Source organism: Salvia miltiorrhiza, chromosome 1 (genome assembly GCF_028751815.1).
Source record: "Salvia miltiorrhiza cultivar Shanhuang (shh) chromosome 1, IMPLAD_Smil_shh, whole genome shotgun sequence".
Classification (NCBI taxonomy): Eukaryota; Viridiplantae; Streptophyta; class Magnoliopsida; order Lamiales; family Lamiaceae; genus Salvia; species Salvia miltiorrhiza.
In genome coordinates, this window is record NC_080387.1 from 69,139,977 (window position 1) to 69,160,611 (window position 20,635).

General features: G+C 35.8%; 1 protein-coding gene, 1 long non-coding RNA gene and 1 other non-coding gene across 3 annotated transcripts; all 3 read right to left on the reverse strand.

Moving 5' to 3' along the window:
- Positions 1 to 1,257: 1,257 nt before the first annotated feature.
- TRNAE-CUC (transfer RNA glutamic acid (anticodon CUC)) lies at positions 1,258 to 1,330 on the reverse strand. The gene has a single exon. It is a non-coding gene; the product is annotated as a tRNA-Glu (tRNA).
- Positions 1,331 to 1,562: 232 nt separating this feature from the next.
- Positions 1,563 to 6,735, reverse strand: LOC131005380 (uncharacterized). Its single transcript, XM_057932327.1, has 12 exons — positions 6,315 to 6,735; positions 5,455 to 5,564; positions 5,213 to 5,282; positions 4,514 to 4,658; positions 4,275 to 4,412; positions 3,932 to 4,071; positions 3,784 to 3,831; positions 3,537 to 3,647; positions 3,263 to 3,444; positions 3,049 to 3,170; positions 2,889 to 2,965; positions 1,563 to 1,927 (listed from the first exon to the last, which is right to left on the reverse strand). The coding sequence occupies exons 1-12, from the start codon at positions 6,516 to 6,518 to the stop codon at positions 1,817 to 1,819; spliced, it is 1,458 nt and encodes a 485-aa protein (XP_057788310.1). The 5' UTR covers positions 6,519 to 6,735; the 3' UTR covers positions 1,563 to 1,816.
- Positions 6,736 to 14,318: 7,583 nt separating this feature from the next.
- LOC131005469 (uncharacterized) lies at positions 14,319 to 16,585 on the reverse strand. Its single transcript, XR_009095267.1, has 2 exons — positions 15,990 to 16,585; positions 14,319 to 14,936 (listed from the first exon to the last, which is right to left on the reverse strand). It is a non-coding gene; the product is annotated as an uncharacterized LOC131005469 (long non-coding RNA).
- Positions 16,586 to 20,635: the final 4,050 nt, after the last annotated feature.

Here is a 20,635-nt window from a genome sequence, read left to right on the forward strand (position 1 = left end):
TAGTATTTGTTAAAATTGTAATAATATGATTTATTTTTCTACTGACCAATTCAAACTTCACTAATATAATACGAAGACATAGTTAAATAATGAGCTAATCTTAGAACAAATAATTTTATGTACGATTAGTTTATTTTTTTTAAAGAGTACATATTTTAATATGAGCATTTTTAGCCATCCCCATCAAAATGAATGATGTGTTTCTTTTATTATTTATGAGAAAAAAAAAAAACAAAGGTTTTTGTCAAATAGGAGAAAATTAAAAATGACACTCGGGAAAAGAATCATAACTCAAATATGTTATATGCATTATGAAAATCTCTATAATACATATTTTTCGTAAAAGCTAAGAGATTTAAAGTCACGTAAATATTGAACATATAAATATAGTACCTAAATATTACATTTTTTTTGCTGTTAATTATTTTTAATTGTATTTATCTTAATATTGTATATGAAATATTTAAATTATTTAATAACTATAGTTATCATTATAATTTATACAAAATTGAAAGCTTATGTGTTTTCATATTCAAGTTCTTTATTGAGTAATTTACGTCAATTATCATATTTATTTTAAAAAATTAAAATTGAAGTATATGTGAATTTTTTAAAAATTATATTTGAAATATAAAATTATTACATATAAAGAGTGATGTAAAAAAAATTCTGAAATACGTATATATTTTATGTGGAATTTTTAAGCAAAAAATCCTCCTACTTTATGTACTTATTTTGCATATCTAATAAAAATAACATTACTAAAATAATAATAAATAAAAAGTTCATGACTTTAGATGGCCTTGAGGTGGCTCCGTGTCACTTGCTGAACCTATTTGAACGTTTCTTGTTTGTATTGATTAATTTCTTTGTTAACCTTAAAATAATAAAATATTTAGATTTGTTAAGTGTTCCATCAAAAATTGCAAAAAATTACGTAAAGTTAATTATATAAAAAAGAGAAGAATCTTCTATTATTAGGAGAATGTTATAAAATCAAATTTCAAAATTTGAACATATTTTTTCCTTAATTAGTGCTAAGGTTAATTATGTAAAATTCTAATTACATCAATTATCGAATTTTATATTAGATTATAAATTGACAAATTTACCCTAATTATGTATATACATATTATGTAAATTTATCACTACCCATTTAAGAAAGACTCGTACGAATTCAACTAATAGAATTAAACCACGTGTTAAACTAAAGATGACACGCGCACATACATATTAAAATTAGAGGTTAAAAAAGAATTCCGTTGCCGGGACTTGAACCCGGGTCTCTCGGGTGAGAGCCGAGTATCCTGACCAACTAGACTACAACGGAGCACATGTATCGAATAATAAATTTAATATTAATCCCTATGGAGACAGATCTTGAATCTAGATGCAAACTCATATCTAGTAGAGAATCTATTAATCCCTCCATCTACAAAAAAAAATTCACAAAAAAACGATGAATTTAATGTTGTAACTTATCAAAAAATAAAAATAAAAAACGATGAATGCTACAAGAAAGGTGTGTTTCGCCGCCTATAAAACCTACAAATAGACACGCTCTCAACTCATCAACACATTTTATTATTTCAGATCAGCGTTCAAACAAATCTTTCTACAATCTACATTCTGTTTCTTTCCCTGAAAAAACTTTGGTATAGTGTACAGCAGCGTCACGCTCTGGTCAAACAGATGGCATTGTCATCGTTCTCGTCGCGTATCAATATCATACCGTCTTTTCTGGCAGTAACGAAGAACAGGAATCATGCCACTCCAGCAAGTAAAGATTCATCCATGAAATTACTTACTACTGTTTTCAGTGTGTTTTCTCTCTCTTCCATACGATAACGGTGCCGCCGAAATCGGAAGAAGCCAATAAGTTCTCTCCATGGTTCCAAGCAATGCCTATTACTGGGTAGGCATGACCCTGCAGTTACAATCAATCAATGCTACATCACAATTGTTCACAATGTTGGATTTTTTCTAATAATGTTTATTTTTAAAAAAAATTCTTAAATTATAAACCGGATGTTTAATCTAATGATGACTTTTTAACCTGCATATACAACATTACAAACACAGAAGTTGTTTATCTCCGTTGTTCATTTAATGGCCCGAATCAAAATTTTCAATCACCTGAAACTGACGCGCATCGTAGCTTCGCATTGTTGGAAGCTGATTTGGCAACACTGTCATTCTTTTTACATATACATCAAATCCATTCACATTCAATACCAAATCAGCTTCAATTGGTTGGAAATTTTGACTCGAGCTATTAAGTGAGCAACGAAGATAAGTATAGTATATACTTGTTAGTTCGAGTAAAAAGGTCACTACAAGAGCAACGTTCCGGCTATAATTTAAGAAGGGTTAATTGTCAATAAATACCCAAACTATATCCAAATTTTGATTTTTAATCAAATCTATTTTATTGGTCAAAATATATATTAACTTTTATGTTTTTGGAATTTACCCTGAGCCTAAACTTCGCTGGCAATAACTTGATTGTTTGGAGTTCAATGGGCAGTCCCATACCGTTGGAAAACTCTTGAAGATAGCTTTCTAATGATACTCATATTGTTGGGTTTTGATCACCAAAAGTAGTAGGAAAATGGCATGAAAAGTATGGGTATCATTAGAGAGCCTTCTAACGGTACCTTTGAATTGCTCATTGAACTTCGGAAAATTTAATTACTGGCCAACGAACTTTGAACTCATGCCAAACTTAAAAAAATTAAAAGTTTATGCACTTTTTGACCAAGAAAATAGAATTGGTTAAAAAACAAAATGTGGGTATATTTTGTTTATTTATAGGCAATTAACCCATTTAAGAAAAATCCAATAAAAAACCACCATAAATAATGGAGTTATAACGGTGATAAATAAACCTGCAGTTTGTTGACACATGCATGCTTCGGCCGTGTTAAGTCGTAGAAGTAGACATTTGTGTCCTCACTCCCAGCAACTGAACCGAAAAGCAAGAGATATCAATCTCAGAAACGCGACACAAATTTCCACGCAACAAGTGGAAACAGCAGACATACTTACCTATGTACTCTCCTTTCTCGAGAGAAAGCAAAGGGCAAAAGGAGGCGCGGATGCTGTGCAGACGTGGAGTCAATTTGAGAGCGCAACGAACAGTCAAATAGCCTTGTACCTCCAGCGAAACACTACAGTAACAAAGGCATCCGTCACATTAAACAATCCACAATTCTGTAAACATTATCTATAATTGAATGTGTGTTTGTTTGTTCAAGATTACCTGAAGAAAGACAAACTTCCATCTCGAGAAAAAGTGAGCAACACTGGACCACGCGCGAGCAAAGAGAAAGTTCTGTACTGGACAGTAGTGATTGGAGATGGGTGCTTGGCTTTACTTCGATGGCGGTGAGTACGAGAGAGGGCACCAGTACGCGAGTCCATAGTAACCGTGTATAGACATCCCTACACAGCCAGTCAGTGATAAATTTGTATTAGGAAATGAGTTGAAGGCTTATCTGAAAATGGTAGGTCCTCCATGCCAAGTACGTATATACCTGAGAGTCACCACAGAAAATAAGCTGACCAGTGTGGTCGTGGTCCATAGCCGTCACCTCACTGTACAGAGTGGTTTTATTGATTGTTCTACCTGTGCTAAAATTGAAGACCTAAAATGCAAGTTACATAAGAAAGAGAGGAAGAAATAACAACCATTAAATTAACAAACAAATAACGTACAAGGGAGTGACTTTTCAGAAGTATAATTTTATTTCATGTAATTGGTGAAAGTGGGGAGAAATTTACCAAAATCTCTTTATTTGCATTGCCAGCCGAAAGAAAATTGTTGTTAACCTGCAACAGTGAAGAAGAAAAGATAAAAATTTTGTGTATCAACCAGCCAAATTCTTAGACTGAAAAATGTGGCATGATCCAGAACTTATGATCCACTTACAGGATGAAAGCGAATACAGAGTTGCGAAGATACTCCATAAATCACCCTTATGCAAAGCCCTTTTGAGATATCCCATACTCGCACTGTCTTATCAATTGAGGCAGATGCAATGTATTGATTGTTTGCTGAGAAGTCAAAATCTGGAAAGGGCAGATTTATAAATCCTACTGATGCCAAATTATGCGACCAACTCAAACTTCTAACCTCCCCGAAATTGCAAGAGGAAAGAAATTGAATTGGATATATATAGCTCTGACTAATGCAGATGAGCAAGCATCCGGAAGCAAAAAATAACAACCAGGAATATAGAAAAGATTACACAGTCAGTACCAGTTAATCCAACCTGTGACATCTTTAGTATGCCCAGTTAACTGCTGCAGTACAGATGGTGGCATAGAGACGGTACATACAGTCAGGCTTCCATCGGCTGATCCATAAGCAAGAAGATCCGAACTCATGTTACCAAATTTTATGACAGTAACTGCCACAAGAAATTTTGGATGAGCTTCCGGTGAATATGACAATTTTTAACTTTGGAAATGACTGGCAATGTAGATCTGATTTTAGCATGTCAGGAATTACCCATGGCCTTGGATTGGTCAAATATGCAGTGCATCCCTACAAAGGAATATGCAGGTTCAACTTTTTTACGCGGGTGCTCAGTCTCACTTGTAATTGAACTTAAACTTGTACTGCAGCTTAGTCTTCGGCTAGAACTCCGCAAATCCTATAAAGATAATGAAAATAATATAATGCTAAGATGCTCTAGTTTAAGAAGTATGTTCCTGTATGTGGCTTCTGATAAGCAACTTCACTTATTCTAATTTATCAACGTGCCACAAGCCATCATCTCAAAAAAACCTCAGATGCAATAGATATATCAATTTGACTTAATAAATGGGGGAGATTTTATTTTTATTTTTCAAAGGAAGGCTCCATACCAGTCATCTCAAGATCACAGTACCACTGAACCAGCCTAAATATAGACATATATGCAGATTTGGATTAAATACAGATTTATATGCCTAATGGGGATACTTTGCTAAAAACTTTTGATACAAAAACTGAAATGCAGCGCCAAACCTCGCAGTAAAGTAGTAATACAAAGATCATTATACAAATCATAGTTTATCATAAGGAACAGACAAAGAATAACCCTTTAATAGATTTTTGTAATTACTGGCTTTATCATCGACATCAAGATGCCTGACCTACTACTATTCTCATGTAGTTTGTTGTAAATGTAATAGCATTGAAAGACCCATAGAGGAAAGCACATACCCTGCCAGTACTCCAGCTGTCAGCATCATAGAATGGGAAGAGTGGACTTGGAGATTGTATCCATCGTCCACTGATGCATCAACCAGTAAATTAACCTGATGTGAGAACCGTGTGGAAGAAAAACTTAAATAATAACTTACATCAGAAAGATAAATTAGATTAAATGAAATCAAGTAACAATTATAAGAAAATTGTTACTACACTAGCCAATATTCATCATTATCAGAGCCAGAATTAGCAACCTCTGTCCTGGAGTGCTCGATAGACTTGGTGTCTGATTACTCTCCCAATTCCTAGGCCTATTAATGAAATTACGGTATGCCACATAACCTCTTTCATTACATTTCCAGCCCTACAACATGCAAGCAAGGGATTTGATCAGGGACAAAACCATGATACGAACTTAGTGATTATTTTTGCTGCATAACTTATTTGAGAATTACAAAACTGTACATGTTTATAAGTTCTCATACTCGATAGAGTGTACAACAAAACTATAAGAAAATCTTAGCCAACAGGTACAGAAAAAATGATAATGTTTTCCGACTGGAACTACTAACTTTAAGCAATCACAGAACCAGTCAGGGGACATGATATAAGAATCCACTTCAAAAACAGTATGCTTCTAAAAACATGTGGTATAAAGCCACAATTAGGATACAATTAAACGAAATCAGGTCATTTTACGCAGCTTCTCTCAACATCTCCCTTTGTTCTTTACATATTTTTGATCCAGTTATAGGCCTAATCAATAGAAGGATTTCATGCATCTACTGCATAAGTATTACATAAACGCACATTTCGCCATGTCTAATAGCAATAATTTTAAGAACTGCATCCTAAACTAATATTTGATCACAATCTCGAAATCAGCTGCTTAAACTCGAGTTTTGCTTGTGATTTTGGCATGCAGTAATTATTTGATGAAAATGCTTCCATGGTTTGATCGTAGAGGTTATTCATCTAGAAAACTTAGGACTACCAACTTCTTTTAAGCTTCACGCCCGATCTCTTCCACAAATCAAGTAAAGCACCTAATCCTCAAATATGGCATAAATTGCAAATCGAGATGCATACTATATCAGGAGACGTTAAAAAATACCTTGCGATTGAGCTGGTCGGCCTGCGCCTTCCGGTGGAGGAGGAGGCGGCGGATTCCGATGTAATTAGGATCGGAATCGGGCGGCGAAGGCTGAAGCAAACAACTCAAAAACTCCGGATCCAAATCTCCTTTTCCCTTTTCACCATTTTCCGATTTCGTCTTCTCCCCTTCCGTCGAGATGCCGCCGACCGTTGGATCGGCCATTGCGAATTGAACTCAATCCAAACTCCTCTTCAGCAATTTGCTGTTTAACACACTACGAAATGCAGGGTGAACACGTAAATTCAGTGTTTGGTTTTAGATCGGAGCTGTGATCTCTATGGCGACGAACAAGTTTCGAGATAGCTGCAAAACTGAATCTATTGACTTGAGATTCGTGGATAATAAGTTCAATTGAGTTCTAAATTTCAGTTTTATTTTTAACATGTCAATTACGCGCATTACAAATATTTAAGCCATTAGTCTAATATTTTGAATACGGTTGGTAAAACAGTTCCGATTATAATCGTAACCGAACCGAACCGAAAAAATCGATTAATCGCTAATCGAATTTTTTCAGTTATCGATGCTATGACTGTCTATTAACTGATTAATCCGTAATCGATCGATTAAATCGGATTAATCGATTTATTCATATAATTAAATAAGAGTTAATATATAAAACTATCCACTTTCATATTGTAAAGATAAAAATTGTCCACTAAGATAAAAATAATAAAAACTGTCCACTTTTTGATTGAAAAGACAGAAATACCCTCCTTTAAAAAATATGTACTCTCTCTCCAGGTTAGCATCTTCTTCCTCTCTCACTCTCTTCTCTCTCTCTCCACCCTCTCTCTCTCTTCTCCCTCACGGTACACTCCTTCCCCCTTCTCTCTCTCTCTCCCTCCCTCCATTCGAGCTCAGATCGCCGGCGAAGCGTCGCCGCCTCGACCTCGTCGCCTCCGCCATCTCCTGGTTCGCCCCCGGCCTCGTCGTTTCTGCCCCGGCCTCGTCGCCTCTGCCATCTTCTGCTTCACCCCCCGCCGCGAAGTGCCGCCGCCCCGGCCTCGTCGCCTCCGCCATCTCCTGCTTCAAGCCCCGCCGTGACTTTAGCCTCCGTCCGCCACCAATACCCACCACGACTTCGCCGCTGCCAACAAATCGATCGGGCTCGCCCTAATTTACTCGATCGCCGACGATCGGAGTGGCGGCGGCGGCGATTGCAAATTCTCGAAGTCGATTAATCGGCTGTTGTTGTTCGGATCGAAGTTGAAGTTGTTCGGATCCCACCATATGATATTTTTTCTTTTCTTTTCTTTTCTTTTTCTCCCAAAGACTTGCGCCGTTTGTGGACAATTACTTATTCAGTTGAAGTTTCTGTGTGATTTGATTTCAAAGCATACGTCTAGATATTTGTGTATCTGTGGAGAACTAGGAACTGTGGATTGTCGAGACAGTTATTTCTTATTGTGGGTCGAAAAGATTTTTGGAGTGCTGGAGCTTCTTATTCTTCTTCATTGTGAAAGTTTGGTAAAGTTTCATCCTTTACAGATTAAGTAGGCGTATTATTTATTTTTTCTGCTTTGTGGAATATTCCACTTTGTGCATAAATTTTGGTTTTTTTTTTTTTTTTTTTTTTTTTGATCGGTCAAAGTCATGTTAGATGTTAGTAGTTAGTTCCCCATCCACTCCAAGAACCACCTTATCTCTCCATTCACCAAATCCACCTTATATCTCCAATCTCCAATTCGCTCCCAAGAGGGATCGAACCCGGGTCACTTCACTTAAGTGAGGACCTGGTGGCCAGTGGGCTAAGCCCCCTGGTTTGTGCATAAATTTTGGTAGTTTTGTACTTTCTGGGTATTGCTTGGAAATGATAATTTGTTTCTTGATGGATTTTGCTATTCTTGAAAAGGGATTCGGGTGACTTTGGTCCGAGTTTGGTCCAAGTTTGGAGTTATTTTGCCTTAAAAGATTCAATTCAATTCTTGAAAAATTATTTTGCCAACTTCTTCTTATTTCTCCATTTTAATTTGATTTTACGACCAAATCAATGAATTCACAATTAGATTTATGAATTCACAACTTTATGTTTTTAAATTCAGCACTAAATCTATGGATTCACAACCAGCTCGATGAATTCACAACTTAATGTTCTTGAATTCACAACCAGCTCGATTAATTCACAACTTAATATTGTTGAATTTACAATCAAATCTATGAATTCACAACTAAAACTCGAATTCACAACCAAAATAAATTCTATTTTTAGTCGTGAATTCAAACTTTAAAAATTCAAATTCACAGCTACTTGAATTCACAACCAAAATAAATTCTTGTTGTGAATTAAATTCTGGTTGTGAATTCGACTGGTTGTGAATCACAACCAAAATAAATTCTGATTGTGAATTAAATTTTGGTTGTGAATTCGACTGGGTGTGAATTCACAACCAAAAACAAAAAAAATTATGATTGTGAATTAAATTTTGGTTGTGAATTTGATTAGTTGTGAATTCACAATCAAAAAATTCTGTATGTGAATTAAATTTTGGTTGTGAATTTAACTGGTTATGAATTCACAACCAATAAATTCTGATTGTGAATTAAATTAAAATTGTGAATTTGACTAGTTGTGAATTCAGTCTAATTCACAACCAAATTTTGGTTGTGAATTCGACTGGTTGTGAAATGCGGGATTTTTTAAAGGGGTAGTGTTTAAAGGTAAAATGAAGTGGACATTTTTTTAATTTTTAATGTGAAGGGCATTTTGGTAACAGTGGACATTTTTTAAGTTTTTTATTTTAGTGGACATTTTTTATCTTTACAATATGAAAGTGGACATTTTACAAATTCACTCATTAAATAATTTACTATATTCGTCTCATAAAAACATGCATAATATGAGATGAGTAGATGACATAGATTTTAAGAAACGGATTTTGTCCTGAGAAAGTAATCTGATTCCAAAATATTAAATTCCAGTGTTTGGTTAAATTTTTATCAGATAGAGAAAGTAATAAGAATCCTGAAAACAAGGAAAGCAGTACAACTTTCCAGGATTCTTATTCCTAGCTTTTCTTAGGTATTCTTTTTCCTCATTCTCAGGATTCTTACTTACATATATATCCAATATTATTTTTTTATAAAATAAAAATTATTATTATTATTATTATTTTAAGAAAATCATAATTTAATTTTTAGAATTATGAATCATTATTATTATTATTATTATTATTATTATTATTATTATTATTAATTAATTAATTAATTAATTAATTAATTCATGAATTATTTCAAGAAATCGTAATTTAATTCTTAGAATTATGAATCATACTTATTGTTATTATTATTATTATTATTATTATTATTATTATTATTATTATTATTATTATTATTATCTAAGAAAAAAAATGAATTTAATTTTAGAATTATAAATCATTTATTTAATCTTAATAATGTACTTTGTTGTTACTATAGAATTAAGGGTAAATATCACTTTAAACCCCGAACTATTTTCACACTATCAATTATATTATGAATTATTAAATATAATTTTTTAAACCTCGAAAATTATATTCTGAATTATTGAAAATTAAGGGTAAATATCACTTTAATTCTTACATATGTTAATTAAATATATCTATTTAATGATACAATCCAGAATCCTAACTAGGGTTGTCGATCGGTTCGGGTTCGGTTACCCATACCCGAATTTCGGGTTCGGTTACCCATACCCGAATTTTCGGTTACCCGAACCCGAAATTGCCATATTTCACTGACCGTTCCCGAACTGTTTTAGGTGTTCGGTTACCCAATAACCGCTTCGGTTACCCGATTCGGTTATTTGGGTATTAACCGCTTCGGTTACCCGATTCGGTTATTTGGGTATCCAAAATAACCATTTTAAAAAATTAAAATTCAAATAATTTGTTAGATAGAGGATTTGAACCTTCGTCTCTAGAAAATACACAAAGCAACTTATTCCACTAGACTAAAGCTTATTCTTAAACTTTAAATATATCATAATTTTATTTTAGCTAAGACTCAATTTTTAAATAAAAAATAAATAAATTAATGAATTAATAATTAAAATATATATAATATATATATTAAATAATTTATTATATAATTTTCGGTTATTTCGGTTAACCCGTTACGGTTATTGGGTTAACCGATACCCGAAATTTTTTTAAAAATGATACCCGAAACCGAACCGATTCCCAAAAAATTCGGTTATTGGATACCCAAACACGAAAATTTCGATTCGGTTAACGGATTATCCAAAACCCGATAACCAATTAGACAGCCCTAATCCTAACAATTAGTTTTGATATTTCCAAACATTAGATAATGAATCTACTAGGATTCATTTTCCATGGAATCATTTTCCTGGGAATAACAATCCCAATTCAGATTACTTTCCTGACAAACAATAGTGTGAATAATATAGTGTGAATGAAGTAAATGTGTCATATTAATTGTGATTTAGTGGGAGAATTATTATTATAAATGGATTATACATAATTTTATGATACGTACAAAAAAGGAAAATAGCGCCGACACCTCTTTCCAGTTTTTTCCCGCGCCTGAGCAGCTCGAGTTTTGTGTCGTTATTTGAAAGATTCTTCTTCTGCCTCTTTCGACTTTTTCTCCTTCCCCGAGCACTACGACCATCTCCGCCTCCTCCCTTGGCGGCACCTTCAACACTGATTTTGGTAATTATTTTTCAAGTCCCTGTTTTTTAACTAGTGGTTGTGGCCGGTGGGAACCTGTGTTCTGTTGTTTGAACTTTCTTACTGAAAATTCTGAGACATCATTTCTGATTACTCCGTCAATAATATAACTGAAAGTCATGATAATTTAAATGAACTAGAGAAGAGATCTCATTGACTGGTGTTTATTATAAAGGCAGCAAGCTTGTGCACAGTAACAACTTTAGTGTTCTGTTTCTATGTGTTTTTTATATTTTTCAAAATTTGCCCTTTTTTGTATATGTTTCTTACCCTGTTGCAATTGTTGAGCTTTTTCACTTTCATGTGGATGGTCCCCACAAGCCCACACCTTTTGACATTGAGGATCAACTTTTGACATTTGCAGTGGATGGTTCAACAATTAGCTGCAGCCCATCAAATTGGAAGAAAATTTGCAGCTCCTTTTTCAACAAACGACAGCCAAAGTTTCCTATAAATTGCAGTGGGTTCTGCAGAAGGAAAGGTGTGCAGAGTGCGAGAGAAAAGTGAGGCAACAAGAGAGAGTTTGGTGAGTGCATTTGAGAGAAGAAAATTGTGAGGAAAAATCATAGGATTTTTTTTCATCTCTCTTAAAATAGTAGCTCAGTCCTCTTGTGTTTTCCAAGTTATTAAACTTGAGATTTGTGTTTCCCCTATTTTGTGTAGGGAGAATTTTGTAAGCCTACTATATACATAGTGGATGATTTCTAGACTACGGTCTCGTGGTTTTTCCCAATTTGGGTTTTCCACGTAAAAATTCTTGTCTCATATTTTCTTATATTTTGCACCAAATATTTTTCTTGGTTTGGATCCCATTTTGTAATCCAGCAAGAGGGAAAAGAATTATCCTGGTTCCGCTGTGCAAGTGTCATTTATTTTGACACTCGTGAATATTTATTCACCACTTTTCCCAACAAGTGGTATCAGAACCACCTTGGTTCTGAGGCGGATTAAAAATGGAGGAATCGTCGTCGCTTGGTGGTATGTTCAAATTGAACGGATCAAATTACTCAATTTGGAAGCCAAGCATGTTGGATCTTCTCTATTGTAAGGATCTCTATTTGCCCTTACATGGAGATGATGCCAAACCAAAGGATATGAGTGATGATGAATGGGTCATCATGCACAGAAAAACAGTTGGTTACGTCCGGCGCTTCATTGAACACAGTATTTTTCATCATTTTGCTAATGAGGAAAAAGCTGACGTTCTTTGGAAGAAAATGGAAGCTATGTTTGAAAGGAAAAATGCTTTAAACAAAGCTTCCATCATCAGAAAAATCGTTCGCTTGCGATATGCGGAGGGTGCCAACATGACGGAGCACCTCAATGCATACCAGGGTCTTATCAACCAATCCACCAACATGAAGATTTCTCTTGATGATGAAGTCGTAGCTTTATTGCTACTCAGTTCGTTGCCGGACAGTTGGGACACTCTTGTAGTGTCAATCAGCAACTCGGCTCCAGGTGGAGCACTGACCTTGCAGATGGTCAAAGATTGTCTTCTTAATGAAGAATCCAGAAGAAAAGATCAAGAACGTTCTTCTGAGACAAAGGCGATGATTGCTGAAAACGGAGATCGAGGGAGAAGTAAAAGTAAAGGCTCTCAATACTCGAGAGATAAATCCAGGGGGAAGTCTAAACCCAGAAAAGACTTCAAATGCCATTATTGCGGTGGTCCAAACCACTATGAGAGAGACTGCAGAAAGAAGAAAAGAGATCAAGCGCGTGGAAATAATGAAAATGCTGAGAAAGACACAACAGCAATTGCAACTGATGGCGATGTTGTCGTAGTTTGCGATGATGCTCTTGTGAGTTCGTCATGCCAACAAACAGACTGGATCGTTGATTCGGGTGCATCATATCACATTACACCACATCGTGATATGTTTGCATCCTACACCGGTGGCAGCTTTGGCAAAGTCAGAATGGCCAATCATGGTGTGACAGAAGTTGCTGGTATAGGAGACATTGTCCTGCTTACTGACACTGGATGTAAGCTTATCTTAAAAGATGTCCGACATGTTCCTGATATCAGACTCAATATTATTTCCACTGGCAAGCTCGACGATGATGGCTACATCAACCATTTCGGCGGAGGAAAGTGGAAGCTAATCAAAGGCTCTCTAATTGCAGCAAAGGGTAGAAAGCAAAATTCTCTCTACATAATGCATGCAACGTTGTCCAATGGAGAGGTGAATGCAGTCGTCAAAAATTCCTCCATTGAGATATGGCATAAGAGGCTTGGGCATCTGAGCCAGAAAGGTCTGGAGATCTTGGCTAGAAGAAGCCTCATCCCTGAGGTTAAAGGAATGCACTTGGAAACCTGTGTTGATTGTTTGGCCGGAAAACAACACAGAGTTGCATTCAAGAGCTTCTCTCCCTCAAGAAGAGCTCAACCTCTTGATTTGGTGCACACAGATTTGTGCTACATGAAAGACAGAACTCTTGGTGGCGCACTATATTTCGTCACTTTCATTGACGATTTTTCGAGGAAAGTCTGGTGTTTTGCTTTGAAAACCAAAGACCAAACGTTGGAGGTCTTTAAGAATTTTCAAGCAAAAGTCGAAAGACAAACAGGAAGAAAACTGAAGTGTGTTCGTGCAGATAACGGCGGTGAGTACCAAGGCCCGTTTGAGCAACACTGCAGGAACCATGGTATCAAGCTTGAGAAAAGCGTCCCAAAGACCCCTCAACACAATGGCGTGGCAGAAAGGATGAACAGAACAATTTGTGAGAGAATCAAATGCATGCTGTCGCACTCCAAACTGCCAAAATCCTTTTGGGGTGAAGCTATGAGGACCGCAGTTGACTTGTAACACCCTAATCTAATTAAGGAGTTAAATATAAAATTTAAATAAATATTTAATGCGGAAGTCTTTTAAAATAATTTAAAACTCACTTTTAAAATAAATATTTTCGAAAATAATTTTAAGAAAAAGAAACCTTTAAATAAAATTGGTTTTTAAAGCACTTTTAAAACGATTTATAAGATATCAAAAAATTTCAATAATGTATTCAAATATAAATCTTGATTTTGAATTCATAAATTTAAACAACTTTATTTTCAAAGCACGACATGAAGGTGTCAGAAAAATAATTAACTAACTAATAAAACTTTTACTAAGGAAAAACTCTAAGTATAAAATAATATCTTTTTAGCAGCGGAAAATATAACAAAATAAAATCTTTATATAATTAAAAATTATGTATGTATCCATGTATATATTTTCGTAAAGATATAAATTCTTAAATAAATATTTGAAATGAATTTAAATATAAATTAAACAAGTCATGACATTAAAATAATATAATAACATTTATTTAGACAAATCACACACAAATCTCAAATAGTATAGAATTTCAGAGTTTACATAACCAAAAGATATCACATGAAATAACATAATATGTTTTAAGAAACATTTATCTTTAAATAGATTCGACGCGCCCATTCGACTCTCCACGCGCCTCCGATATCAATCACCTGAAACTGTTGAATATGGGATGAGCATACAGGGTACACTCAGTGTGGGAACATGCAATAATTGTCCATGTTAATAAAATGGTAACACATATTGTCATAACGTAACATAACTTCCATACGCACTGTGGCATTCCAAGGACTTTAATGTCCCGGACCCTATATGTGGGCCCCTGGCGACAATATAATGGTTGCAACCCTGTAACATGAAATCGCATTGTGGCATACCAAGGACGGTGAAGTCCTGGACCAATTATGCTGGCCCCTAGCGATAAATATTTTTACAACACATACGGTAAACACATAATATTAAAATGGACAAATATTAACCACGTGCATGTACTGAAATAAATCCCACACCTGAAACTTGAACTTTTGAGTTTTGAAAATTAACTGCAAGAATTTAAAGTTCACATCCTAGTCGCGCCGCACCTAGTCAGATAAATTCAAATAATAACATATAAGGGCCTATTTGAACTTAAAAAAAATAATAATAATAGTAATTTAAATCTTAAGAATTTATTATCATAAAGCCATTTAAAAATCATTGGTCTAATAGATTATAAAAGAGCTTTTCTTATAAAAATATTTGGGCTCAATATTTAATGAAAACTAAATTTAAATTAATAATGTAAATTGAAATATAAAGTTTAATAATATCATTGTAAAAATATATGTAAATGCAGCCATATTAAAAATAGAATTAAGCCCAACTTATTTAATAAATTAAGCCCCAATTAAAGCTTTAGCCCACCCTTGAGCCCAAATTTATTCTCTCTCTCTTAAATCCCTAATTTAACTCTCACTTCCACCACACAAATACAAAATACGCAGCTCACCCCACTTCACCATTCACGCAGGCTCCCTTTCCCCTTCTCCCTCTCTCGCTCGGCCTCCCCCTGCCGCCGCCACCGGACGGCAGCCAGCCGCCGGAGGTCAGCGGCTCTGCCTCCTCTCTCCAGCGACCTCACCACCGTGTCTACACCTCCCTCCATCTCTCCTTCGGCCGGCAGCAGCGGCGGCCATCGTCGTTCCCACGTCGACAGCAGCGCCGCCTAGCCACCGCCTCCCTTCTCTCTCTTGGCCAACAGCAGCACCACCATCGCCGCCCCCGCGTCGACAGCGGCGCTGCCCAGGCGCCTTCCCTCCGCCCCGACCGGAAATACACAGCAGCGGCAGAAACCACGGTGCCGCTGCCCCTGCTTCATCTCTCGCCGTACACCGCCCCTACGTCTCCCTGCCACCGCCTCTGCACCAACTCCTCCCCCAAATTTCAGTCCAACTCCCCTTTATCAGTCTAGGTTTTTCATAATTCTTTCTCTGTTAAACTATGGATATGAATTCTATTTGATTTCATATTAAATATAAATGATAGATTTGATGATGTATGCATGTATGAATTTGGAAATCTTGGTTTTGAGCAGAGAATGAAGAAACAATTTAGATGCTGAAATAAAATAACTTTGCAGAAATTATTAAAATTACCAATGGAATTCTGCAGTGAAAAGAGCAGATTGAATTTTGTGGTGAACTGTGAAGGGAACAAGTAAGTCGGTTGCTGCTGGGTTTTACAGATTGGATTATAAAAGTTGAGTTTTTTGTTGGATTTGTGAATTTTGAGGATGATACAATGAGGTTTAAATAGATTGAATTTACTTGTTTGAACATAAACGTGTGAAAGAAAGAAATCATTCAAAGTTTTGCTGTTTCAAAGTTTGCTGCTGTGGAAATCAAATTTGGCTTGCTGATCAAAGTTTGCTTTTGAATCTTCTGTTTGCTTTTGAATTGAAGATGTTGGGGATTTTGGAATTTGAGAGTAAAATGAATTGTGAGAGTTTAAAGATTATTAAAAATTATCTCTGCACAAAATATGGGATACAGTAGTGAACTGGAGAAGAATGAAAAATTTACAGAAATAATAAAATTACCTTGTGCAGAGAAAAGAGCACAAATAATTTTAAAGCTTGCTGTGTTTTTGGCATGTTTCGAAAAATCAGATGATGAAGGCCGATGCTTTAAATAGGAAAGTTTGATACTTGTTGTTTTAAAAAAAAATGATGTGGCCAAAGATGAGAGATAGAATTGTGGCTGAGGAGAAATACACGTTTGTTTGGAAGGAAAAATCATAAAATGAAATCAGCAAGAGGAATTATGGGCTTGAAATATACTTTAGCCCAATCTAAATAAAATAAGGCCCACTGTAAAAATTATGCAAATACTCATGTAGGCCCAATTTCATATTAAAAGAATTTTTGGGAAAATAAATTTCTATTTCTATAGGTATAATTTATAGTCCAAAGTCATATCTAACTAGGGCGGTTAGATATCTGATAAGAATGAAAATAGGAATGGCTGGCTTGGAGACTTCTTTAAACAAATGTAAATAAATAGAGTAGAAATTGTTAATTTGCAGATACGAAAATAAGGTATCCAAATCCTTGAAATCATTAATAAACTATAAATGTTGAAACTTGAATAATTGTTTTAGGATCATTGCAAAAGAATTTGGCACATTAATAACAATAAGCCCAACACTAACAAAATTTATGAAAATATTTTATTCTTAATCCAAAATTAATATAATGTCCATGATAAATATATTTAAGTAAATAAATTTATTTAGGCCCAAATTTATATAAAAATATTTTTGGAATATAAAACTTTATTTCTATAGGTATAACCTAGAATTTAGAGTCATACATCTAGCTAGGGGCGCGACTAGATAATTCTCCACAAACTCGACTCATAGATTTATATTTTTAATATCTCGAAAATATAAAAATTTTCAAATAAAATTTGCAAAGGTAGTAAACGGTTTTGGGCTGTGACATGACTTGATCAACCTTTCTCCATCAACTCCTCTGGGTGGTGACATTCCAGATAGAGTTTGGTCCGGGAAAGACGTGTCTTACAAACACTTGAGAGTGTTTGGCTGCAGGGCTTTTGTTCACATTCCAAAAGATGAGAGATCCAAGCTTGATGATAAAACCAAACCATGTATCTTCTTGGGATACGCTCATGAAGAGTTTGGTTATAGATTATGGGACCCAGTTAACAGGAAAGTCATCAGAAGCAGGGATGTTGTATTCCTTGAAGATCAAGTTCCTGATGATGCGAAGGAAAAGCCTGAATCTAATTCAGAAGTTCCTGTCAACTTAGATCCAGTTCCTTCACCGACACTCCAGAATTACGGGGGAGATACCCAATCGGAGCATGGTGATCCGGTTGATGATGAAGCAGGTGACGATCAGACTCCACCTGTACAAGATGATGTCCCTCCAGTCAGAAGGTCTACCAGAGAAAGACAACCTTCTACCAGATATAGCCCACATGAGTATGTAATGCTCATTGATGGAGGAGAGCCACAGAGTTTTGTAGAAGCCATGGCGCATGACCAAAAGGAGAAGTGGTTAGAAGCCATGAAGGAGGAGATGAACTCCTTAGTTGAAAATCACACCTATGACTTAGTGAAGTTGCCAGCCGGCAAGAGATCGCTGAAAAATAAGTGGGTCTACCGATTAAAGGCTGAGGAGAATAGCTCACAACCAAGGTACAAGGCGAGACTGGTTGTGAAGGGTTTCAGTCAGAAAAAGGGTGTTGATTTTGAAGAGATTTTCTCACCAGTGGTGAAGATGTCTTCAATCAGAGTGGTGCTCGCGATTGCTGCCAGTTTGGACCTGGAGATCGAGCAACTTGATCTGAAGACTGCATTTCTACATGGAGATTTAGACAAAGAAATCTACATGGACCAGCCTGAAGGTTTCAAAGTCAAAGGAAAAGAGAACCTTGTATGCAGGTTGAAGAAGAGGTTGTACTGCCTGAAACAAGCTCCCAGACTATGGTACATGAAGTTTGAGTCCTTCATGTCAACCCATGGCTACAACAAGACCACCTCAGATCACTGTGTTTTCTTCAAGAAGTTCACAGGAGGTGATTTTATCATATTGTCAGTCTACGTTGACGATATGTTAATTGTAGGCCATGATGCCAGCAAGATTGATAAGCTGAAGAAAGAGCTAAGCAAGTCTTTTGCGATGAAAGACTTAGGCGCGGCTAAGCAGATCCTTGGAATGAAGATCTTCAGGGACAGGAAGAGCAAGAAGCTCTGGTTATCTCAAGAACAATATATTGAGAAAGTTCTTGAAAGATTTAGAATGAGCAAGTCGAAGCCAGTCGCCACTCCACTTGCGGGTCATATGAAGCTAAGCTCAGCACAATGCCCGACAAGTGAGACAGAAAAGAAAGAACTGCAAAAGATTCCATATGCTTCTGCGGTGGGGAGTCTAATGTATGCTATGATATGCACTAGACCTGACGTCGCTCACGCAGTTGGTGTGGTAAGTCGATTTCTCTCAAACCCAGGAAAAGAGCATTGGACAGCAGTGAAATGGATATTTCGGTACTTGAGAGGTACTTCTAAACTTTGTCTGAAGTTTGGTGATAACCATATTCTACTTGAAGGATATGTGGATGCAGACATGGCTGGTGACATAGATTCCAGGAAATCCACATCTGGATACCTGATGAGACTTGCAGGGGGAGCTATCTCGTGGCAATCGAAACTTCAAAAATGCGTGGCATTATCCACAACGGAAGCTGAGTACATTGCTGTGACAGAAGCTTGCAAAGATGTGTTGTGGTTGAAGAAGTTTCTACAATAGTTGGGCTTGAAGCAAGAGAAGTATGTGCTTTACTGTGATAGTCAAAGCGCAATTCACTTGAGTAAGAATTCGAGTTTTCACTCGAGATCGAAACATATTGATGTGAGATATCACTGGATTCGAGATGCACTTGAAAGGAAACTAATGCAGCTCGAGAAGATCCACACCGATGAGAATGGTGCAGATATGTTTACCAAGTCCTTACCCCGAGATAAGTTTGAGATCTGCAAACGTGAAGCAGGTCTAGTTGAATCTCCACATGACGTGGAGGGGGAGAATTGTTGAGCTTTTCCACTTTCATGTGGATGGTCCCCACAAGCCCACACCTTTTGACATTGAGGATCAACTTTTGACATTTGCAGTGGATGGTTCAACAATTAGCTGCAGCCCACCAAATTGGAAGAAAATTTGCAGCTCCTTTTTCAACAAACGACAGCCAAAGTTTCCTATAAATTACAGTGGGTTCTGCAGAAGGAAAGGTGTGCAGAGTGCGAGAGAAAAGTGAGGCAACAAGAGAGAGTTTGGTGAGTGCATTTGAGAGAAGAAAATTGTGAGGAAAAATCATAGGATTTTTTTTCATCTCTCTTAAAATAGTAGCTCAGTCCTCTTGTGTTTTCCAAGTTATTAAACTTGAGATTTGTGTTTCCCCTATTTTGTGTAGGGAGAATTTTGTAAGCCTACTATATACATAGTGGATGATTTCTAGACTACGGTCTCGTGGTTTTTCCCAATTTGGGTTTTCCACGTAAAAATTCTTGTCTAATATTTTCTTATATTTTGCACCAAATATTTTTCTTGGTTTGGATCCCATTTTGTAATCCAGCAAGAGGGAAAAGAATTATTCTGGTTCCGCTGTGCAAGTGTCATTTATTTTGACACTCGTGAATATTTATTCACCACTTTTTCCAACAGCAATTAGCTTAATAATTCTGGACAATTATCACTCTTTGTACCGCCCATAATCCCACCAGCATCCACTTTTCACTCAATTGGATTATCACCATTTTCCTTTGCATGATCTCATCAATCATATGGATTATCACCTATTCCTACTATTAAAAGTCCATTTTTTTGGAAATTTTTTATCTGCCTCGAGTTAATTGATTAACCGGTTAACCGAATTAATCGACGTTTTTGATTGATCTGCTCTGCATTGTAATTAATCGATTAACTGAACCGAAAATTGGTTAGAGTTTTTGTTATAAATTTTTTTCACTATTAACTTGTTTCGATTAATCGGAAAACCGATTCAGTTATAATCGAATCGGACGGATTACCACCCCTACTTTTGAATAAGCAAAATTATATACATAAACATCGTATCTTACTATTTAATTGAACGAAATTTTGACTCGGCCTGTAAACTTAACTATATAAGTTCGGATTATATATTTGTAGTTTTTATAAATTTGAGTTTAAAAGTAATCATAAAATTATTTGAACTTTCTTAAAATAATTTATAAAAAAAAA